We start from the raw sequence: 26,468 nt of genomic DNA, 5'->3' as shown, positions 1-26,468 counted from the left end.
CAGTACGTACCGTAAAGAAACGGAGCGTGTGAGCTGGCAATAGACCCGTTTACAAATGATATTCAAATGTATAGAATTATATTTTTTCTCTGAAGACCAGCGTCCACTTTCAATACACCATCGTTTGGTAGATTCAGAGTGGAGTTTCTAAAGTACCTGTAAGAGAAAGTTTTAAAATGCTTCAGATTGTTTGAAATTGGCATTTATACAGAAGAGAGACGCTCACCAATGGAAAGCCTATGACCTGTTATTTGTCGGTTACAGTTCGTTGTTACGAAGGTTCGTTATTCCGAAGGTTTGTTATCGCGAAAGTTCGTTAATCTGAAAATTAAGGGTCATTATTCGAAAGGTTCGTTAATCCGAAAATGAAAAATAAAAAATAAAACAAAAAGGTTCGTTCGTTTGAAGGTTCGTTAATCCGAAAACGAAACAAGGTTCGTAATTCCACAGGTTCGTTTCTAAGCACCTAGTTTTCATTTTCGGATTAACGAACCTTTTTAATCACTTCTTGTATGTGAACAAGATCGTTGACATAATAAAATGGTGGTTTTGACTGAAATAAGACGGAAATCAATATATCGCATGTATAGCCGTCACTGAAAACACAAGAAATTTATGAATTTAGATCATTTCTATGATACAGGAGGGCTTTCAGCGTCCAATTCGATCAATAGGCTCATTGGTTCTATAGTTATATCAAATTTCACACATACTCACACACACACACACACACACACACACACACATGCACACCAACCTCTATGCATCTTCTTATCCTATGGGAAGTCCCTGCTGAAAAGAACACAGTGTCCCACAGTGTCCACACTATGTTATAATTTATTTTGGTTATGTATCCTGGAATCTGCTAGACAAAATATGGAGTCTGTCTCGCTGTAGTAGAGTGGAATTGCCCTTCAACTTGTTTTTCACTTGCTGGCTTGGACTGTCAACCTGAAGCAGCCATACTAGCTGTTGGTCAGTCATGCACACAAACTCTATTCATCGTCGGTACATTGTCCTATGAAGCTGGACCTTCACCAGTGAAAGTAGTGCTTTGATTGTCTTCTGTGGTGCTGTGATTATCGTCTGTTCATTCACTGCATTTGACAATGGGATTCCTAAGCTGGTTGCTTGCACTACTCCTGTTGTGTAGCCTGTCCACTGAGGCGGATCCTTACAAAACAACCTTAACCTCTTCACATGGCAATTCTTTGAACAATAGATCAAAGCCGGTCATAAAGTACAACGGAAAGAGAATCTGCTACTACAGTAATGCTACTGCAACTTTCAATGTATCATTACTGGTTGCCGGAGATATTGAGGCAAACCCTGGCCCAGATCGAATAGAGAGAAAGGAGTGTGAAAACGGCAACAATGAGTCAGACACATTGCACAGGAGACAGTACAGCAGAGCAGCTCTTCTTGATCTCAACCATAATGGCTATGTCTCCTCGGATGTTTGGGCTACTGTGAAGTCACTCGGTATCAGTGCCAAGAAGCCTACAATTAGAGGCACCAGAGGCGGTGTCAAAAGGAAGAAGAAAGTGAATACTCTACCAAGCCATCCTTGCTTCTCAACAACGTGTAAAAGACCCATCAGTAAAGATGACCAGAAGAGAAACTACACACTGTGCCTCATTAACGCACAGTCTGTCAGTAACAAGGCTGATCTTCTGGCTGACTACTTCACTGAACATGATTTTGATATTGTGTGTTTGACAGAGACTTGGTTGTCCAATGAAGAAAAACACAGGAAAATCATAGCTGATCTTACACTTCCGGGTTTCAAATTCCGACATGCTCCTCGTCTGCATCGTACTGGAGGAGGAGTAGCTGTTATCCATCGAGAGTCAGTAGACTTGGTGACTTTGTCGACTCACGCTTTCCCCAGCTTTGAGAGTATGTGTTGCGACTTTACACCTCACCACAATTCGTCAGTCTCCATTAAGCTGATTGTGATTTATAAGCCACCATACAGTCGAAAAAATAAAACAACATCATCAATGTTTCTTCAGGACTTTGCTGATTACTTGTCTGTGTTATCTGCATCCCCTTCCAAGCTTGTGATTGTCGGCGACTTCAACATTCACTGGGACAATCAATCCAATGCAGATACCAAGAAATTTGCAGACATCATTAAATCTCATGATCTTCTTCAACATGTTTGTGAGTCCACACACATCAGCGGACATATTTTAGACTATGTCTTATCCAGAAGAGATGAAGATGCTATCAGGTCAGTAGAGGTCTCTTCTTTTCTTAGTGATCATGCAGCCGTGCACTGTGATCTTCATATGTCCAAACCTGCAGTTGGGCGTAAGGAGATAGTATATCGCAAATTGAAGACAATAAACCATGAGGCCCTTGCTGAAGACTTGGAGTCATCTGACCTTATTCGTAAACCCGAGACTGACATCGACAAGCTGGCTGATCAGTATGACAGAACACTATCAACTATTCTGGATAAACACGCACCCATTAAACGATGTGTTGTTGCCACACGTCCACCAAACCCATGGTATTCAGAAGAGATCACAGAAGCAAAGAAGCTGAGGAGGAGACTAGAAAGGAAATGGAGAAAGACAAGACTTGAAGTAGATAGACAGTGTTTCAGAGATCAACGTCTGATTGTCTTGGACATGATAAAGAAGGCAAAAGCATCATTCTACGAGAAGCAGATCTCTGACTGTGTCAGTCAGAGAGATGTCTATAAAGTAATAGACAAGATGCTTCATTATCGCAATAAATCTGTCCTTCCAACACATCGTAGTGACCAAGAGCTGGCAGAGAAGTTTATCAGGTATTTTTCAACAAAGATACAAGACATTCGAGCAACACTTGATGCTGAAGTGCTGACAGGGGGAAATCTTACTACAGCTCATTCTACTGAGAAAGACCACACGCTCAACAGCTTTGACTTGGCATCAGAGGAAGAAGTGAGAAAGATTATAGCTGGTTCCCCGCCTTCTTCTAGCTCACAAGATCCAGTTCCTACATGGATTTTGAAAAGACACTTACATCTTCTTCTCCCAAGCATTACACTGATGGTGAATAGATCGCTTGAAACAGGCATCTTCCCCAGCTCATTCAAACAAGCTGTCGTTCGACCTCTGCTAAAGAAGCCCAGTTTAGACCCCGACACCCTCAATAGCTACAGACCTGTGTGCAATCTCAAGTTTATTTCAAAAGTTTTGGAAAGAGTCGTAGCCCAGCGTCTTCAAGAATATTTGGAACTGAATGATTTAAGTGAACCACTTCAATCTGCTTATAAGAAGCATCATAGCACCGAGTCTGCCCTGATTAAAGTCCATAATGATATACATCAAGCACTTGACAAGAAGCAAGCTGTTTTCTTGGTGCTCCTTGATCTGTCAGCAGCTTTCGACACCATTGACAAGGATATTCTTATAACAAGGTTTCGTTCAATAGGTGTGAAAGGATCTGCCCTTGCATGGATATCTTCCTATTTGTGTAACCGTTCGCAGGCAGTCAGGATCAATGAGTGCATGTCATCCTTTGCTGAACTTCTGTATGGTGTCCCTCAAGGATCTGTTCTGGGCCCGTCATTCTTCAGCATTTATGCAAGTCCTCTCGCAGAGATCGCAAGGACCCATGGCATCCATATACATCTTTACGCTGATGACACCCAGCTGTACAGCTCATTCGATCCCTCTGATCCTTTAAGTGAGGCCTCTACCAGACATAGACTTGAAGCATGTATTGATGATATGAGGGCTTGGATGATATGGAACAAACTCAAACTGAATGATGACAAAAGTGAATTTATGATAATTGCATCAAAACATCTGGCAGCAAAGGTCCGTAGTCAGTCATTACGAATTGGATGTGTCAATGTACAATCTGTGTCAAATTGTAGGAATCTTGGAGTTTATTTTGACCCTGAAATGTCAATGGCGACACACATTACAAACACATGTCGATCTGTATATTTGCAACTACGCAATATTCACAGTATCAGAAAATCCTTATCAAACAAAGTTGCAGCCTCTGTTATTCATTCGTATGTTTTGTCTCGTATTGATTATGGAAATGCATTATTGTTCAAGGCTTCATCTTACCAACTGGCCAAACTACAGCGTGCTCAGAACTCTGCTGCTCGGGTCCTCAGTGGAACATCTCGCTTCTCCAGCATTACCCCAGTTCTAAAAAATCTTCACTGGCTACCAGTATCCAAGCGGATAGAGTTTAAAATTCTTATTCATACATGGAAAGCAGTAAATTCTTCAGCTCCAAAATATTTGCAAAACCTTGTTTCAGAATACGTCCCTGGCAGAAATCTCCGTTCATGTAATAGTAAACAATTAACAGTTAAAAGAACAATCTCGACTCTCGGAGAAAAAGCCTTTGTTTCTGCAGCCCCATCTCTCTGGAACGCTCTTCCACTGAGGATCCGATCAGCAGAGACCATTGAAACATTTAAAAAGCTTTTGAAATCACATATGTTCGCATCTTGTTTCGATTGAATTTTCAACGAATTGTTCATTGGTGTGTATATCTCTACTTATCTCTTTCTTCTTTTTCAACCTTCTTATGTACAATTATGACTATGATGTATGCTATTCTTTTCATAATTACGTCCCTCTGCGCCTCAGAATAGGATACTAGATCGAAGGCGCATTACAAATGCTGTACTTATTATTATTATTATTATTAAACACAGTGTGAACGCATTATGAACACAGTGTGGAATCTCTTCACACTGCTAAATTCGAGCATTTTAACATTGTGAACACAATGTGAACTTTCAATTCACAGCGTAAAACACAACATTACTATGTGAATACTCTGGGATAAACCACACCACAGTGTGAAATCATCTTCACACTGTTAAATTCGAGCTTTTTTCAAATAGTCGACTATGTGAACCCGTTATGAACACACTGTGGGAAACTATGTTCTTCCCAGCAGGGTTATGGTACAATGGAGTAGGATTGATTCAACATCTTTTTTTTTCAAAACACAACAAGAAGAAGAAGAAGAAGAAGAAGAAGAAGAAGAAGAAGAAGAAGAACAACAACAACAACAACAACAGCCAAAACAGAACTAATTTTGTTTTTTTAAATTGTCTCTTCACGGGCCCGTTTCATAAAACTTGTCATCAGTGACAAGTTGTCATAGATGTGACAAGCTACTGAAATCCTTGCATCTTATTGGCTGAGAGCAAATTTGTCATAAAAATGTGCCAGTTGTCACTGATGACAAGTTTTATGAAACGGGCCCCAGGTTTCAGTTTGTCTTTACTTTTTAACGCTAAGACTTTCTTCATATAGTGATGAGTGCGAGCCTTTCATCCGTTGTGCGAGTATGTACTCCAAGCAGGGAGGTGAGACGACTGCCCCAAGGAGGTTCGCTCTGCACAGTAGTGGAAGAAATGGGTTCAAGTATTGGTGGAGATGAGAATTGGGCTTCTAACTTTTTGCGAGATACCAAGAAAACACTTATGAAATAGTACAGAGCATACCATTTTAAGAGGAATTCAAAGTTTATTTGATGAAAATCGGGTTTGGAATAACTGAAACATCCAAAAACAAAGTAAAACAAAGCGATCGTCATAAAGTGTGGGTCCCACACTTACTAGAATCGCTCTGTTTTGGAAATCTCAGCCATTCCAAAACCAATTTTCATCACATAAAAGTTGAATTCCTCATGGAATTACATGCTCTTTCATATTTCATAAGAGGTTTCTCATCATCTCACCAAAAATGTTAGAAACCTGAAATTAGGCCTCAACCAAAACTATACGATCCCTTTAATGAAAATTTGTATTATATAATGTTGAACCTTGTTATAATTATATCTTCCCTTCATCAAAAATCAAAATAACTCGGGCAAGATTAGAGTGTGAGGAGGTGTGTACACGAGAGTGTGCAAATGCAAGCTCGTGTGTTTGCATGTGAGAGCGTGCTTTTGCTCACGTCGTTTGCATTATTGAAAAGCAATTAAGAAATTGAAATGGATTCCCGCCCGTCGATCTTGGGCTGGGTCACACTGCATGGGGTATGTGTGTCTTTTGTGTGGCTTCATTAACGTGATGAACAAGGGAGGGGGAGAGAACAAACAAGAACTCCTTTCCTCCTTTCTCCCTTTTACTTTCACCAGGTTTTACATGCAAACCACGCTTACTTGACATTAGTCACTCAGACTCAAATACATCGTATACTGTGAGAAAGCTCAATGAAGTTCGATAGGATAGTAAACAGTTTATTCACAGGTCAGCGATATATTTCGACCCTTCCATACGTTTTCATTCACTTTGTAATCATCTATTGATACATGTATAGGGAGATGAGGGGGATCATCTTTTCTTACTCATGGCTTGAGTTTAGGCGATCCAATAATCACTGACAATTCGTCTCCTAAGCGATACAATAACATTATTTTTTAGAACAATTTTCAATCGTTTGTATTATTTTTTTTTTCGTTGGGGGTGGTCGAGGGAGTGAAAAGGTTTGATCATCTTGATACACAGTTTTTTTTCTACTGCTTTCATAATTAGTACAATATCTAAGTATCATCATAGTAATGACAGTAACCCTTATATTTCTCATAATATTGGAGATACTCTATAGCCACGATTATTAATTTTTCAAGTTAATTCAAACATTGAATAAGATTACAATTGCACTTGCTCACTGAAAATCTAGCTACGTGACTTCAGACTACCATCAGGAGAGAGGCCTCATCTTTCCTTCACTTTGTCACGGTCACTCATCTTTAGACAATCTCACATACTTCGACGCATTGACCTTTGACCCTCCATCATTACGCGATGAAAGGCATCTCAGCGATCTTCGTTTAACATCAATCCTCGATTCTTAGTTTTCTCTGTTTGTGCGTTGTCCATCAACGAAAATAACGCCGTTATCGCAAAAATCAAAATCTCGAAATCCACATTCAGTCTTCTATGATAACGATCAGTCTTTCTACGCTCTAGTACAAGAGAATGTATATGTATTTGAGTATAAAGTATACTGATTGTTGTTGGAAAGAAACGGGAGGAGTTTCCCTCGAGAATCGTCAATCATTATTATCATTTTTTTTTCTTGAAGTTTCCAACATATTGAGTTAACTCAATATCTGGATGTAATGATACCATACCGCCGTTGAAAACACATATCATGGCATTGAATGTAAGGAAATGATAATAATGATAATAATAATAATAACACGGTGATGATGATGATGAGGAGGAGGAGGAGGAGGAAGAAGAGGATAAAGATGGTGATAATGATAAGGATGATAATGATGATGACGATGATGATGATAATAATGATGTTGGTGATGATGATGATGATGATTCATGAAGCAATAATGTTGATGCTGATTACACAATAGTTTTTTACTCAAATTGTACTTTGTCCGTGATGCATGGCCCCTTGGCAGAGCAGTTCCGAGTGAGCTGAAAGGGCTACCCTGCTAAAAGAAAACTGAATAAATAAATAAATAAATAGTAAGAGAATAGCAAACGCTATGACTGTGATTGCAATAAGCTCCATGATGCCTGATAGGTATGATAATGCCAATAATAATGAAAATAAATTAGCAGCAGTTAAAGAAGAACAAAGACAAAGACAAGTTGAGGACGGAGATGATGATACCGTTGATGATGATATAGATTTTTTTTTTCAGAGACATTCCAATTGTTGATTAACAAACTCGACAATGGAGCGTATAGTTTGGCTGCTGAGGTCGAACAATTCATGCCGTAAAGCGAAATGTTAAGAAATCCACATAAACACGTATATTAGATACAAAAAGGATAGTTCTAGAAGATTAACAATGCAACATCCCAAGAAAGATGGTGGACACCGGTATTTCATGCATCGTTGATGTGATCATCTCTTCCGTTTCGGATGGAAGAGACTTTTGACTTGACAAATTACGCCGGTCAGATCAATTATCTAATTGGCGCCATATGTCCAAGTTGCGTGTCTGTCTTGTCGCACGTTCGAAGACGAACAAACTTGACATAGCAAAGATTGGGAAAGCCTCATGTAATACAGACAGAAATTTGCCAATTTGATGGCAAATTACATGAGTCATTATCAAGTTACGAGGAATGGAAGGGAGCATGCCCCTCCCCCCTCCCCCTCCCCTTCCCCCTCCAAGCAAAGTAACCCAGGCAGATGGATGAAGTACCCAGCGAGAAATCACCATCTTGATGTTTGTCATGGGAATTACTCAGCATCAGACAGGTTTAGCTTTGGGCTTGTTAACATCGTAGTAGACCAGTGCTTGTAATCTAATTTGCCCAAGGAGTAGAAATCAGACATGCTTAACATGTGAAAGAAAAAAAAAGTGAAATAGAATTGAAATATGGCAAAAAAGCGCTCCAACCCTGCCTTGATTTCTCCTTTACAAGTAACGCAGTAAATGACACGTTTTTATCATATTTTGAATCTAATTATGACCATCAAAACATATTAATCACATAAAGAGCATTAGAGAATTTTTAACAGTTACGACGATTATTTCAATATTGACAGTTCAAAACAAGAAATTTTAAAAAGGAAGTAAAGCAGAGACGACATATGGAAGGGAGAGGACTGAAATTAAGCAGTGTTAGGAAGTAATAGCAAGAGGATTGTAATAACAGGGGGAAAAACGATATATTAAGTGGGTCACTAAAACGAAAGAAGAAAATGTCGGTGCAGACTGAAGAGATGATGGGGAAGAGAATAAGAAATGCAGGGGGTCGGTGAGGGGAGGATTAAGTCGAAGAAGAGTAAAGCAGATGGTATCATTGAGGATTTCGGAAAAGGAGAATGTGGAGGACACAAAATGAAAGAGAAAAGAGAAACAATAATAGAATAGAGAAGAGAAAGAAAGAAGGAAGGAGACAGGAAAATCCTGTAAGGAAACAAGACACTTTGTAGTGGAGTAATAAAGAACGAAATGTCATATCAGAGAATGATGGGATGTATGCCTTGTATATACTTTGGCAAATGAAACGAGGATGACATTTCGATGGTATGTTAATACTGCGCTCGAATCCAATTAGTCTGTATACGTCAACCTCCCATAACACACCATGTCAGATACACCAACCCCAACCCTTGTCAATCCCCCCCCCCCTTGTCGATTGATGATAATATCAAAGAAGAGTGGGTGGATTGAAAACGATTTCAATATTTTACATTTGCTAATTATATCAAACATGATATTATTCTTCACATTAATGTCAGTCGGTATACACAGCAATCCGCTAAGGGGCTCCGTTACTGTTTCTGGGTATTTTCTTCAAACGATGAATCTTTGTTTTGTTTTGTTCTTTTAACCATCTGTCTATCAAGTACTAGGCTACTGGCTGTGATTGTGATATGAAAAAAAAAACACACACTCAGCGATCACTCTCTTTGTTTTTGTTTTTTGGCTACTCACTAGATTGCTTCTGTGTTGAAATAGAAGCATATGGGACCAGCAGGTTCCCATCGTAATTACGTTTTTTTTTTAGTTTTTTTTTTTAAAACTGAAAGTGCTGTCCTGTGAAAATGAAATGGAATAAATAGATAGATGAATAAATAAACAAATAAATATGTTTTCTTTGGAAAAAACTCCTAAAGCTGTACATTCGCACTTAATTAACTCTTCACATCTGATTCTATGTTTCTCATTTTGGTTTTTATGAAGTCTCACATTCCAGTTATAGATAAGTATAGAGGTATATCAAATTATTCAGCGTTGTCATAAGTTCCTCGTCTTGTTATTGATAACTCCCAAGTATCGATCGATGAATCTGTATTTCCGCTCATGTTTTTTTTTCTTTTAACCCTTTCTGTGCCAACTAATAGGAAACGCTGGATAGTGTATGCAACGCTACACAACGGGGTCTTCTGTGTCAATCAGCACTCAAAATACACAAAGCTTTTAATCAAAGTAAATACACATGAACACACACACACATACACACACGCATATATTGATATAAATATACACGCATAAGCCCGTATACATATAATCTATGTATATAAGTATTATTGATATATAATCATAAAATGTAGCTATATCAAAGATACAATGTAAACAAAGTTCCCCTGTATCTTCGGCCTTTTCATTCAATTGTGATGACAAGTTTTTTCACACCACTTGATACTTTGGCAGACAACATGTTTTTTGGCGCGCACCTCGCTGACACCTCCCGTTCAGTGTAGCTGAGAGGATGACTTCAGGCTCGCCTCTCCTCTCTATCCTCATCCAACCTCCAATCCAACCAAGAACTGTGACATCTGCCAACAGATTTCCGCCAGAAAAACTGAAAAAAAAAAAGCCCTCGAGTCTGTCGGGGGCGAAATGATCGCTACAAGATACATCTTGCTGGGGAGAAGCGCTGACAGACTTTTTAATATCGTTTTTTCGAGTGTTTACCAAATGACATGGCGGCGATTTGATGGAGCGCTGGGCAATTTGACGCAGAGTCGCCAATCTCGGTGGACTAACCCTGTATTATTGCTAGTTGACAATTTACGTGGAGTCAAGTGCTAGTCAAAATCATGCATGCGGCTCGTGGTGAGCGGTTTATGGAAACACGACTACGTTGATGACTGCTTGCGATATTGCTATGACTCAAAAGTCATAACATCAAGTGTAGAGGGGGCGTCATTTTGTCAAATCAGGCTACATCGACAACAAACCAGTGATCTTTCAATGAAGATAATGATTATGAGAACGTGTACTCGCCCGTGTGCATACACAGACATCTCGAGTATAAATGTGAAAATTAAACACAGACACGCATACACCCACTAATGTGTAAACTAATGCATGATAAGGATAACGATGATAAAAAGGGTTGTGACAAGATGATTAGAATCAAATCTCTTCAGGAGAAACTATATCTATCTATTCTCGTCTCATCTTCTACATTTTTTTTTCTCACCATCAGAATCTTTTCATTGTTAATCTTTTTAGTCACACGTTAAGCCTAAAAAGATCATGAAAATGATGATAATAATGACAGCACAGACTTAAGGAAAAATAAAAGCAAACATAGTTATAAGTAGATTTTTCAATTCATTCCAGGCCGTCATACATGCTGTACATCTGCGTCACATGTTTTCCAATGCACAGCAACGTGAATTACGACAGCAGATGTACCTTGGTTCAAAGTCAGTACAAAAGACGTGACATCAGTCTATTTCTTCACCCCTGGCGCTACCAATGCCATCGTGTCTTCGGTCTAATCAATGTGGGTAAAATGCATACCGTGGCAGACTTGCAAGGGAAGGATGAGTGTAAATATTCATTGGTTTTCAGCTCAAGCCAACTTGATCCTTCCATCAGTGGTAGGATCGGAGCATTACCGTTACGGCAGAGCGAGGCCAAAAAACCCGACATGGCTCACCCCTGGGACTAGGGATTCAATCCTACTCTAATCAGAGTTGCATTTTCATTATACCTCTCTCTTCCTCTTCTTCACTCCCTTCACTCCCCCCCCCCCCCCCCCCCCATCTCTCCCTCTCTTCCTCATCACCTCGTATTTGCTCCTTTTCTCTATCGGTCGATCTAACTACCTTCCTACCTATAACTTCTTATCTCTCAACTTTCTATTTATTCCTCTATATTATCTCTCTCTCTCTCTCTCTCTCTCTCTCTCTCTCTCTCTCTCTCTCTATCTATCTATCTATCTATACCATGTATGTATGTATGTATGTATATATGCATGTATCCATTTGTCTATTTATAATACGTATTATGAAATCTGCCTCTAGTTCTCTTTCTACATCTATTCATCTAACTGTCTACCAATATCCGCCTTTTTTCTCTCTCTTGACTCCTATAGCTAAGTTTAATTTCATTAAATCCAACCTTTCAATGGTTTGCGTCTTAAGTTTCTTGCTGTTGTTGGTTTTAATTGTAACCACATCAGGAGAAAAATAGTCTCACGTTTTGCCCTCGTGAAACACGAGTCAACTATGTAAAAACGATTGAAACCATATGGTTACTGGTTATTCATTGTAACATACTTTGCAATCAAGTTTCTACTTAGAATTGATTTGAGTACTATCATTATTTCCATTTGAAACTAAATCAAGACCCATCACTGCCTTTAACATTAGTAAACCCAAGAGAACTCTCTGTCAAACTTGTACAGTTGTACTATGTTTTAAAAATGTAATGATAAATGTGAAAGTCTTGGATCAAAGCTGGTGTGTTAAGGGGACTGGCGACAGGTTCTACTACAAACGGGAATGATGACAGTGTGGTCAGCCCATGGAGCAAGCACACAGTCAGTGCACGTTGGACAAGCTCACATAACCCCGTTTTCCCGCCAGAGGGGGTAATTTGTGCATACTCAATATGTCTGCCTGTCATAATTTTGTTGTGTTGTTCGTCCTCTCCCGTCTCCCGTCCTTCTCTCTCCCTATTCCCTTCTTTCTGCCGTAATTATTCTTCTAATATCTAAAAATCTCTCAAATTACAGAAAACAAATGCATAGATTTCGGCTTAACGAGTAGTAATGACGCATCTACATAATGCTTGAACGTCATTAGAGATCGTGATGTTCGACTTGAGTTCGGCTAACAATGTGACGCCAGCCCTCCAGTGCAGTGTAACTTTGTGTTTGGGAGTCAGTGAGAGCTCTCCGTGTACAGAGGTTTGATGAGGGAAAATACCTCCCTGCTTGATCCATTGATGTATATAGGTGTGGATCATCTAACAGAGGTCTTAAAGTGCAAAAGAACAGGGGGGTGTTTCATCAACTTAGTCAGCGCTGACAAGTTGTCATTTTCTGACAATCACCATGGTAACAGTCAGTGACCAGAGCATCTCAGCCAATCAAAACCAAGGATTTTACTGAAATTGTCAGCGCTGACTTTATTGATGAAACACCCCCTGGACTATACCAAATTCGTCTGTCATGAATAACACATCTCCTGCTGGCATCTAGATTTGCAAGGAATTATACGGCTCAGGTAGTATTTAGATTCGCTGTACATTTTGTTTCATAGCGCTTACAATGTTGCCATCTCGATTTCTTACACACAATGAAAATGGAAAGTGGTATGTTTCCAGATATTCCTTGAAAGTATCATAATGTATAAAAACCTCTATTCTTCCTAGGATGTCTCTGTCCCTCCCCTCACTCCCTCTCTTTCTGATACACACACACGCACACACACACACACACACACGCACACACACACACACACACACACACACACACATACACAAACACATGAGTTGATTTCGGTCGGTCATCCTCACTCGTTTCTCTCTCTTTATACTGCTTTCTCAAACTCAAGGTATCGACGTTATCATAAAAGAAACGCTGGGATACGAAATCCCAAGGGATTTCCAAGAGAAGAAGAAGAAGAAGAAGAAGGAGAAGAAAAAACCGCCATGCCGAAACTCTCCTCTACCCGCGTTCTTTACTCGTTGTCTGATGAATTCGTACTCGCTTCTTTTGGTGTCTCGTTTCCGTCCCAAAGGAACGCCGCCGGATTCGAGATGCTAACGAGAATGCATGGGTTACGATTGACAAGAGCGCAGGGGAAAATGGAATATTTTCATCGTTTTTTTTTTTTTTTTTTTTTTGGGGGGGGGGGGGGGAGGGGTGGTGAAGCTGGGGTGTTTGTATGATAAAATGGTGAAATGGGAGATCGAAATGTGATGAGTGGAACTGAGAATACATACATTCATTTCTACTTTTTAACAGGTGCCTTTATATCGTACATAATTATGTATGTATGTGTGTGTGTGTGTGTGTGTGTGTGTGTGAGTGTGTGTGTGTGTGTGTGTGTGTGTGTGTGTGTGTTAAAGTCACATAGTTGTACATGCTTACTGTTAGAGTGATAAAAAATGAATAAGTTAATTCATTCCAATACTACTAGTACAGATTACCACGCATTTTCAGCAATATCTTATACTCAAAATTATTATCTTCAACAAATAGTGCTTTTGAATATCCTCCTTTTTGTGCACTGCAGACCACATAAACTCTCACTCACACATAAATAGTATGTGTGTACATATATATATATATATATATATATATATATATATATCCCTCTCTCTCCCTTGATTTCTCATCTTGTTTCTTTCTTTGCGCTTAGAAGCGTGATCTCGCATTAATGTGCATTTTTTTTTTCAGGCTGAAGAAATTTAAAGCGGATCATTTTCGACGCTTTCTTCTCCATTTGCCGTGTTTCCTTAGAGGATGTTAAGGCAATCATACTAAACCTCGATGTCTTTGACTTACATCTTTGTCTCTCATGGAAGCACTGGTAGTGCAATTTATTTCTTGACGTTCTCCAAGAGAAAGGAATATGAATGATTGTGTCTTACTTTGGACCAATAATTCTCATATCTGCTATGACAAAAGAGAAATCAGATCGTATGTAAAACACTTGAGGAGTGCGCTTCGTGTATTACAGACCGTCGACGTTATTATTATCATTGTTTTCCACGTAAGGTGAGAACAAGGGCAGGGCCGTACGTATAGCTCAACAAGGTATCACGTATCGAACTATGTGATACCCTGACGACACTCTCTTTACAGAAGAGGTGTCACAACATACCCGTCTCAAACCCATGTACCTCCCGGTGTCCATACAATGGGCATTCTTTCTGGAAACTTACCCATAATCCCTTGCGAACTTTTCGCTGAGAGCATGGAATGCATGAAGTAATTGATAGAGATCAGTGAGTGGCATAGAAAGGAGTTGTACCATGAAAATGGTGTAAAAATTAGCAAGAGAAGGTGGAGAACAAAACGAGTTTTGTTTGTTGGTTTCTATTATCTTTTTTTTTCTCTACAATATCAACATACATTGTAAACGTACTTTGATATGCTGTGACCTATACTGCTTCAAAAGATTTCAGTTCCTACTAATGTCTTGTACCACTATGCTTTTATCTCTGATGTTATCCTTGTCATCTCCTCCTATTCCTGTCAGGTCTGTTGTTAGTGCTGTCAGGAACTATTATTGTGTTATAATACACTGAATTAAGATACTTAAACGGCCGAGATTGTGACTTTTACCACCTACACGTTATTCATGTCACAGTTGCTACAACAATAATACATCTTTTCATATAAAATTGGTGTGTGATTGCACTGAGTTACTGATTTTCTGTCTTAGCTTTGAACTGTATTAATTCTCATATCTGACAAAAGTGAAATCAGAGCTATATGTGAAACACGGGAGTGTGCTTCTTGTATTACTGTCACTGTCAATATATATTATTGTTTATCCGATTTGAATGTTGATTAGGGTACTTTTATTGATGATAATCAGACAACGCTGTAATCAAAGATATAACGCTTTTTATACTCGGGGAAAATTGAACGCATGGGAAAATGGATTGTCTTCATGAAGTTATGTAAAATTTCGAAAGATGATTGAAATCGTTGATGTATACATCATGCAAATAGATTTGTAACACGGGTGTCGGCTCTGACTCTTCCTATTTATTTCTTGTTGTTCATCTCTCTCATTATCTTTCTCCTTCTCTTTATCTCCCGTTTTTTTCTCTCTTTCTTTCTCTAATACCTAATATCTTTGGTAGATCTTAACGCACAAGGGAATATATCTTACTGATTCCACCGTTAAGTTGATTCCTCAACGAGATAAAGAATTAAGAGAGAACGAGAAACTCTCCTTTGAGAATACTTCTCTATATTTTTGAAAGACTCTCTCAAATATTCGTTTCTACCTTCTTTGAGGTGCATTTTCACTTTGGAGTGAACGGTAAAAAAAAAAAGAGAAGCTCACAAGCAGGGAGGGAGGGGGAAGAAGAAGAGAGGGAGAGATGATGATGACAAAGCTGGGGCGGTGTGGATCCGAATTCGAATATACATGTAAATCATAATCGAATGGTCCTTGATGAATATTAATGGTGAATGGATGGCATCCCAGATACCAATCTCTTGCTTTGTTTGAAATCCGCCTCATGTATCTCGATGGCTTGATAAGAATGGAGTGAGTCACGCATCTTATGCCAGTCCGTGTCCCAAGTGATATCGGGACTGGATGCTTGGGAAGTCTTGAGATTTGATCCATCAGCGGGCTTTTTATATCAAACCTGACAACATTTCAATGTTTGCATCGTTTTCTTCAGTTGCAAGCATAAAAAGGTATAGACGTACGCCTTGACTTTTGACCCTTATAGTCTTACTTGAACACGATTTATGCTCGTAATACATTCAGCTTAATCATATAAGTTTGATTAATGTGCATGCAACTAGATGGACTGTGTAGGCCTAAAACTACTTTAGTTGTTAATAATGTATGTATCATCTATTTGCATCACTGATTGATTGATTGATTGATTGATTGATTGATTGATTGATTGATTGATTGATTGATTGATTGATTGATTGATTGATTGATTGATTGATTAATGAATTGATTGATTAGTTGAAAATTTTCATTGTTAATTGTTATTCATTGTTACAGTGTTGTATATTTTGTAGTGCTCTATGAGTTTTAGGTGATAATATGGAAATAGATTGAAAATGAAAAATTGAAATTGTAAATGTAACTTTAGGGTTCATCGTCTAGAAATGACTGATATGTATATCTCTCGGGCCATGATCATGTGCTGTTGTTCCTCAACCGCATCTTATTACGACTTTGAAAAAGCTTGCTTTATCAATATAAAGCTAAAATAAATGCAGGTGTCATTACGAATAGCATTCTGCACAGTGAGATGAGAATGGTCGCTATTCATGCTGACGATATTGCACTCTGTGTTAAGCGGCCGACATGGCCGAGAGTTATCGATCCAATACACGTGCGGGGGCAAGATACGGTGATATTATCATGTTCTTTGCGCTAAATTGGGCCTCAATAATACCTCCCTCAGAATATTAATGATTCTTTGTCGTATGCATTGATTCGACTTCTATTCAATCGCGTTGATTTTTTTCTCTTTTTTTTTAGCATAACCTAAATTAACTGATGTAACATCATCAGAGATAATAATTCTACCAACACGTCTTGACGCTCAGTATTACAATCTGCCCATATGCAATCTTGCATGTTCTTTAGTATGGTAGCTCATTAATCATCTTGTTTTATTTTACTAATCATCTCGTTTTATTTTACTAAAACAAGTTTGATTTGTCCAATGCTTTAGTCATTATCTTGTCTTACTTTAAGAAAAAATCATCTGCTTGAATAACATGATAGATATTACTCTCTCTTAGAATGAAAGTCAGATGTAATAAAACAGGAGTAAATTTGTGATGTAAATGTCACATCAGGCTTGTTCATCAAAATCTTTGATTACAGCTGTGCTTTCCTCTTAATTGGTCACAAATCTCGAATTCGCAGTTCTTATTGTTTTCAACTATATCTTCCCAATTTGTAGATTATGTTGATGCCTGTTGTCAAGACCCAATAACAAAAACTCATGCTCAATTTTTCAGACACAATCAATTAGTAACCTTGTTTATTTAGAGAACTCAGAGCAACGTCAATAGAGTTGCAGTAATTTTTAGAGAGAAGGGTTTAAGGGGTCGTGAAGTGAACGCATGTAATGTTGCAGGGTGGAAAGAAACGTATGCCTCTTTTGTACAGAGGAATATCATGACACCTTTGCAAAGGGGATGGTAAGAAAGGGGAAATAGTATTTCTAGTCATCATCACAGAGACAGGAGGAGAGTAGTGTTTTATAAGAATGGAAGAACTATCGTGTTTGTGTGTAACACACGTCTAGGTTAGCCTTATACTGTGTAGAAACTGACGTAATAATGAGAACATCACTTAGCTTTTACCGTATACCAGTGGACCTTTAAGAAGTGCTTCGTGCCTGTGGATACGTAAAACATGGTAGTCGATGGGAGAGACGCCATTCTCGCACCTGAGCAGTGGTAGTTGAATAGTGGCGTGCATGCCATACAGAAATAGGCGCCAAATCCAAGTGCGACGCATTCGCCAGCGGACACGCTTTTAGTATTGTCGGCTTATAAGATTAGGCGTTTTATCGGAGACTCACGTCATTTCGTGTGTACTTGCTTATTTGTGTGTGTGTGTCCGTGTGTTTGTGATCGTGTGTGCTCTATGTGTTTGTATGATTATGCAGTTGTTTGCACAGGTGGGATCTTGGTGTATCTCGACTGCAATTTGCGTTATTTGATGGGGAAAATAGCCGACAGCTGTTCTCGTATCGTGGCTGACAGTTGGATTCAGTCGATGCAGCGGAACAGATGTAGGATCCTTTATAGACACTAACTCGATTTTAAGCATACTTTTGGTGTGTACGTTCTTCTTGTTCCCATAGTTTACCGTCTTTCTATCCCAGGCTGACACTATTTTTTACCTTGGCATTTTTACGGTATTACGCAGGTTTAAAATTCGACCTTCTGGCTTATAGTTTGATTTCCTCCATCAATAATTTTATTGAGTTTTCATATTCAATCCGACATTACTTGTTTTAGTTGCCCTTATTTTGGTGTAATATAATCAGGGCTTGCCCTTAACTTTTTTTTTAGGTGGCCAGCCGGGCCACTTAACCATGATTTTGGGTGGCCAAATGCAATTTTAGGTGGCCCGGATGCTTCGTCAGTTTTTGATGTAGGAATAGAAGGGCGTGTATTACTGCATAATACAACAATTACTGAGTAGTAGCTTACACTGTAGACGTTAACTCTATACTTTAAGCAATAGATATATATATATTTTTGTCACAACTATTCTACCTATTTCGGTGTAAGATCCAGCAAAGAACTAAGCAATGAACAAAGTACAAAGATATCACAATTATTCTCCTTCATATTATTCTCCTTCTTCATTATGCGGGTTTTGTGACATCAATTTGTTTCTGAACATTTTTTCCCCTTCCACTTTTACTCCGCTTCTTTTAAACATATACCCCTGTCTAGGCATACAGGAGAAGGTGAAATGTTCCTAAACGCCAGATCTAAATTTGATTTGCGCCAGAATTCGACTCGCCCTGCGCTGGAGAGACACTTTCTTACCAATTTCCACTCATTTGATTACGTTCCATGTAATTCGCCACAAATGTGAGATGGCTGAATACCTCAGTGTTAATTTGCATGCAATGCGGAGCGCCATACCTCTCGCTTTGTTCCTCAGTCATGTACCTTTGATTTTACTTCTATCCCTCTCTTGCTCTGCTGGTCTGCATATCTGTCTTTCTCTTTTTCTTCCCTCCTTTCTTTCTTTCTTTCTTTCTTTCTTTCTTCCTTTCTTTCTTTCTTTCTTTCTTTTTTCATTCATATGAATACATCAATTATCATGAAATATTATCTAAGGTCTGTGTACACTGGATTTTCAAATATTTGTTACTATCTATCACAAATGTAATTTCTGTGGAAGCGTGATAAATGGAATGAAATATATATATATATATATATATATATATATATATATACATACATACATACATATATATATTATATAATATATATATGTCATCTATAGATAGATAAATAGACAGATAGATAGATAGATATAGATATATATATGATATCTGCTACTTTCAGCATTGAATTTTCTCCTTAATATACAGCTTTAACAGCTCTTTGTACACCTCTTGATTAGGCATAATATTTGACACCCCATTATGATGCATGGAAAACATATTTTCATTTCAGCTCCATATGTCACTCGATTACTCCATTGTCAAATCTGTTCTCTAGTTCCTTAAACCACCTCTTTGATATTCTAAACAGTATTCTTTAATCCTTTATGTGTGTTTCGAGTGTCGATTGGAACAAAAAACCCTATAGCATTGCACACACCACCCAAAGTCCCTGGTACTGAAAGGGTTATAGAGATATAGAACTGTCTGCCTCTTGCCAATTTGCTTAAGCAGCGAAATTCAACTGGAATGATTAATGTGTTTTGAGTTGATCTTGTCGTTTTCCATAATTATTTACTATGCTATGCTATGTGTGCGTGTGTGTGCCTGTGGATGTGGACTAGTAAGGAATACATTGTGAGGGTTCCATCTATAATGTTTCGATTTATTTAGTCATGCTCTGTGGGGATAAAAATGACATGGGAGAAAATAACAGGGTACTCCTACAAGTACCTATTGCTAGTGTGCGTGTGTGTGTGTGTGTGTGTGTGTGTGTGTGTGTGTGTGTGTGTGTGTGTGTTTCCTAGCACCTTTTGTGTCTCCAAAGGATATTTCACAATTGGTTTCATAGTCAATATTGAATATAATTGCCACCTAAAGTACTACACTGAAGCATGTCTTGACCATTTGACATGTTATAATGTAAAATTATGTGACACATTTACTGCTGCGACAATAGCTCCGGTCTTATTTTCTCCAAGAACTCAGGGTTAGGGTTAGGGTTGTGATAGAGTTTTTGGTTTAGTTTAATGTAAGGATTAGGATTAAGGTTAGGGTTATGTTTGTGGGTAGATTTTATGTTTGGCTTAGTGTGCAGATATTTTATGGGAGCAATTGTCACAGGAGCAAATGTTATGGAACCAGAATTATGGCCAGATTTATCACGTTTAGGTTACCGTACGAATGGGTTGTGCACCACACCCCCGATGTTTTGCAAATACACTTCAGACAACAACACGTTCATCAAACTATTGCTTTCTAAACGATTGAATCTTGATCATTTGCCTGAAGATTTTCAGTATTAGATTACACTCATTCAAGGGAGGAATATGATAAAACGAAAAACTGTTCAAGCTACAGATCGGCAGTAGACATACCACGAAGCCCTGACTGACTGCAGGCGGGTATTCCTTTACACAGCTCAAGGCTAAAATGCATTGCTTATAGAAAACCCTTCACCGTGTTGTTTGTCTGTACGGATTCACCTCACCTTTCGAGCTTCCCTCGCCTCATCACCCCTCCCTCTCCCTCTCGACTCCTTTCATTTACAATGCACGTATATTGTTGCATCATGCATACTCCAACAACACACAGCGGAGGGATAGAAGAGAGCTGCGTTACCATGGAAACAAGATTAACGTTAATTTCCATACCCATTATTCAGCGTCATTTCGCCAACCAAGTCATAAAGAGAGAGAGAGAAAGAGAGAGAGAAAGAGAATTATCATAGAATAGGTGTGTATTAGACAGTGAGGCAGACAGAAAGAAGAGGAGAGAAAAAGAGATGAAGGAAAAAAAAAGAGAATCTCAATAGAGACACCAATCAAATTAAGGAAATGTGTCAGATGCTGCGTGTATATATTATCATGATTGAACGATGTTATTAACACAGTGTGGTCGTTTTTATTCATCGCACGTCTGTGTTTCGAAGCAAGAGAATATATTTATTATGATTGTGTTTATGTATATATACACAAAATATTTTATGTTGATTACTTTGTCGATGAACCGTACAGTCTAGTGGTTGTGGTTGATCGCCTCTCTCCCCTTCTATTCCTCTCCAAGTTTTTATTTTTCAGATAATTAAAATAGATACAACAGTAAATTTGTTACACAAGAACTGTAGACAAATCAGAGCTCAAGAGGACGCCTAAATTTCTTTTTTTCCTGTACGGTAATCTAGGGATAGTTGTAGGGAAGAGAACATTTCTAGTTAATCTTCATCGACATCATCACCGCCATCATCATAACTGATTTAAACAAAAAAGACATCATTATCGCCATGGTTACTATTATTATCATAACTGACATGAGAATGTGAATTTTTTAAGTCCATTTCAACGTGCATCCATAGTGGAATAAGAACATTGCGACTAAAGCATAGAAGAGAATACAGACCTTAAATGACAAGTCCACCTTCATATACACAAGGATTGAGAGAATGCAGCAATATTAGTAGAACACATCTGTGAAAGTTTGAGGAAAATTGGACAATCCGTTCAAAAATTACGAATATTTTAAGTATTTGCGCAGTCACTGCTGGAAGAGAAGACTACTACAGTGCATGATGTCACATGCGTACAACTGTATAAGGAAAATAAAAAGAGAATTTCACAAAACTTTACTTTTTTAATAAAGTGCACATTTCTTCGACTTGTTGCTGACGTATGTTAAGGGTAATAATATTTCCCCTGCCTTCTGAAAGAGAGAAGTCGAGTGCTCTTTTGTTATGCGAAAAAAAAATGGAAATATGTTGAATTTTCTTTATTCTTTCTTGATATCGTTGTACTCATGTGACATCACAAGCAATAGTAGTCTTTTCATCCAGCCGTGACTGAGCAGAAACTTCAAAAATTCATAACTTTTGAACGGATTGTCCGATTTTGCTCAAACTCTCATTGATGTGTTCTACTAATAATGCTGCATTCACTCAACCCACATGTCTATGAAGGTGAACTTGTCCTTTAAGAAGAGAAAGCGTCAAGACTGTCACCACTTCTCAATCAAATCAGGACGAACAAACAGAGAGAACCGTCTGCTGAAATCTGTTTCCAGTCGACAAGGAAAATATTTCAAGAGCAGGCAATGGTATCGGAGGAGGTGAGGGGGAGATGATAGAAATGGCTCTGTAGACATTCTGGACACGTCAGCAGAAGAAAGGAAGAACAGTTTTCTCTGTCTGTCAATCTCTTTGATTCACTCGCACCATTCTCTTCTCCGCTTTCCATTTTTCTCCCCCTACCCCTCGCCTTCTCTTCTCTACCCTTCTTTTATGTCTGTCACTCTCTCCCTCTTTCATTTTATCTCACTCTCCCCCTCTCTCTTTCTTCTCCCCCCCCCCCTCCCCTTCATCCTCACTCAGCCTTTCAGGCAAAAGAATTCGTCAGGCTTCTTTTTCCATCAAGTATGTCCGTTTCGCTGAAGGGGGAAGTGATTGATATATGCCACTGCATGCGATTTCACACGGCCATGAAAAAGATCCATTTGTCATTTTTCCCCCAACAATTTGCCTTATTTCTAGCGAACGGCTTATATTATGATCACTTGCACAAGAGATAAAAAGATCAGGCGTAGTGTAAATAGGCATAAACTGAATTTTTGAAGAAAAAAGCTTGAGGTGGAATTCCACATCATGTTCAAGTTGGCTTCAAGAGTTAAAGCAAAATCAGCTCAAGTAAATGGTAGAAATTTCACCAATTTTGGAACTACAATGAGAAAGATGAATACGTCTCATTCTGTCTTGTGTCTCTAAAGTTATATAATTGACAGATAAAAAAACGCAATACATCGTACACATTTATCACAAACAGGCAGAATGATCAAACTTTCTACATTCCAGCGTATCCATACTTAGTCGTGTACAACTGGGCAACTCAAGGGCATGTTATTTTCATTTCAATTTCATTTCAATTTATTTTCATATTTCTCACATATATCACAATATAAAATAAATTGATACGAAATTTATACAGAACATAATTCAAAATAGAACTTCACCGGAATGTCCAAAAGTTTGTCTTGGTATACACAAGGTCTGTATACATGCGAGTTAAACTGAGATCATAATGCGAAAAAATATGATGGGGCCTGCGTAAAAGCAAGCTTGCATAGAGCCGCAGGTCCCGTGATAAAATCAGATTAGGGGAATCACAAGTACAGCTATTTTTAGACCATATCGTAATGTGGTATAGGAATAGTTATTTCATTTTTTGTTTTCATAAATGTGAGCATAGTTTGTTATTCCTGTTACTGACAAAACAAAGATGTAACAACCATTGTTCATTCCATTCATCTCATTTGAGTTACTTCAGAATTCAGAGCGTCTGAGCATCACGTATACGAAACCAGCATACCACGGTAAAATATTCAATTGTGTAGTGCAACGCATGTTATAAGAAAAAATGCCATGATTTTAAAGTTAGACCCAGTTCGTAATGCAAGATTGTTATTCAGAATTTTGAAATCTACATTGATTACACATTACCAAGCTAGTGTTAACAAGGAGCTATATAGATCAGGAAGTATCGTATTAACCCGTTGAGGACGGTTTGATTTTGCTACAGCACGCATTTCTAGACACCTGCCCGAGTATACTTGGGACTCGTCCTCAACGGGAAATATCTCAATCATCCACAGTAAGAATGACTTCATTCATATCTACTACTGACAGCGTGATTCATTCATATGTCAGGTGTGGAAATGTTAAAGAGTAAAGATTGGCTCCTATTATCTGTGCTTCAACGACACTTCATTGCTCCCACACGAGAGGCTCCCCCCCCCCTCTCTTTCCTCTATCCATCTCTGCTACCGGCTCCATCTTCACTGAATTATGTGCGCCGTGACTTCACGTCAGATTTCTTCTCTGAATACCACTGGCAATGTGGCCCGTAAGACGAGAGGAGGGGAAGGTGTAAGAAGGAATACTGGGAAATCAATAGGACTGCACAAAACATAATGACATAGATTCGTAGATAGATAGATAGATAGATATATAGATAGATAGATAGATAATAGACAAATAGATAGACAGATAGATAGATAGATAGATAGATAATATAGATAGATAGACAGATAGATAGATAAATAGATATATAGATAGATAGATAGATAGATAGATAGATAGATAGATAGATAGATAGATAGATAGATATACAGATAGATAGATAAATAGATAGATAGATAGATAGATAATATAGATAGATAGATAGATAGATAGATAGATAGATAGATAGATAGATAGATATACAGATAGATAGATAAATAGATAGATAGATAGATAGATAGATAGATAGATAGATAGATAAATAGATAGATAGATAGATAGATAGATAGATAGATAGATAGATAGATGAATAGATAGATAGATAGATAGATAGATAGATAGATAGATAGATAGATAGATAGGGAGAGAGAGAAGAAACAAAGAGGAAACATACAGACGTAATATGTAATCATATTAATCATGAGTATATAGAATACTATCATATGGTACATTTTGAAACTCCGCTGTGCGTGAAAGACTCGGTGCGCTACAAAATTTTGCACATCACAGATTCAGCTGTGACTATAAGGATTCGTTCATCCCCGTACAAATTCAGACGTGTTGTGAGGGAGCAAAGCACCACCGTGTTCTCTTTCAGATCGTTCCCCCGCTCGCAACTGGGAGAGGAGGATCCCCCAGCTTCTCACCAGCTACAGCAGCTGTCATCGAACAAGCAGGTGCAGTCATCGACATACACCACGGGATCGTCGATGATGCGAGCTTGATTGGCCGCGATAAGACCTACCTGACTCCGGGTGTCATCACGACTCGTAATGGTATCCCTGTTCTTACTACCACGCAGAGGAGAGGAGGGGGGGGGGGGGGGGTGGGAGGGAGAGGCGGTGGTACCTGGAATATAGAAAGCAAGCACACACACACACACACACACACACACTCACACACACACACACACGCACACTAACATATCATATCTAGGCTTACTTTGCTTACTAAACTGCCTATATTTTTCTTTGTACATATTCGGTGTACCCATATAAAAGTGTATACATGGATACATACATTACACACACACAAACACACACACACACGCATATACATAATACATATATATACATCAATATTACATATTATCTACATAAATATATATGATATAAATACATACATGTGTGTGTGTTTGTGTTTGTGTGTGTTTGCGTGTGTGTGTGTGTGTGCGTGTGTTTCACTGAACTTTATATCTCTGGCAGCAAGAGAATTAGAAAAAAAAAAAACCAGAGAAATAGACTGAGGAGGAGGACATTAATTAAGATGATTTACTTCCACTGCACCTCAGTACACTGTCCACAATTAATTCGGCCCTACGCACGATAATAATTATGTTGATGAATTTCCCGGACATAATGCGTTATTGTGACTGCCTCCTGCATGCGATAATAAACTTGCAGATACCATATAATTATCTAAAATAAACATGTAGACACCGTTTGGTTCTTTTCTTTTTCTTTTTCTCTTTATCTTTATCTTTCTGCATTTTCTTCTCATTTTCTTTCTCATCCTGCACAGTCCTTTAAATGTTTCCATTCATCAAGATTATTTCTGAAAGGGTTGATTAAAATGGTGTTACTACGAATATGCAATCTTATTGAGAAAAAAAAAGCCTTGTCGCAATGCTAAACACACACACACAGACGATACACACACACACACATGCACACATATACATGTAACAACGATGAAGCTTCATTGAAGAGAACCTTTATAATCTCGCAATCTCTGTAGGAATGGTCCCCTCTCCTTCCCTCCCCCTTTTCCATCGTGTACCTAACCATCTCTCTATTCCTCATTTTGTGTCATACATAGATGAAGTCAGAATGCAATTATGCTCTGATTAAATTGGCGATTTGTCACCATGGAGACCGTGCTCTCCGACTGAATCAGAAACATCTCAGTGACGTGATTTCTGCACGTTGATGTGGTGGCGATCGAATGCTTTCAGCGCAGACGACCCCTAAAATGGCGCCTAAACCTGCCTGTTGAATTAGATGCAGTGCGCGCCTTTCGTGCAGGGCGGTGCTGGGGAAGAGTTATGTAGGAGTTGCTTTCAACACGTCTATGTGTTATACTCCCCCGTGCAGTGATACACACCCTGCTCAGTGTCAAAACGTTCAACTCGTGA

General features: G+C 38.5%; 1 protein-coding gene across 1 annotated transcript; it reads left to right on the top strand.

The window, feature by feature from the left end:
• The first annotated feature begins 1,109 nt into the window (after positions 1-1,109).
• On the top strand, positions 1,110-26,468 carry LOC139719506 (uncharacterized). Its single transcript, XM_071630924.1, has 3 exons — positions 1,110-2,936; positions 24,891-25,110; positions 26,428-26,468. Exons 1-3 carry the CDS (start codon positions 1,110-1,112, stop codon positions 26,466-26,468), a joined length of 2,088 nt encoding a protein of 695 aa, XP_071487025.1.

Source organism: Diadema antillarum, unplaced genomic scaffold (assembly GCF_040938485.1).
Source record: "Diadema antillarum isolate AM-2024a unplaced genomic scaffold, OU_Dant_1.0 scf00000111, whole genome shotgun sequence".
Classification (NCBI taxonomy): Eukaryota; Metazoa; Echinodermata; class Echinoidea; order Diadematoida; family Diadematidae; genus Diadema; species Diadema antillarum.
This window is presented reverse-complemented; position numbering and strand designations above follow the sequence as displayed.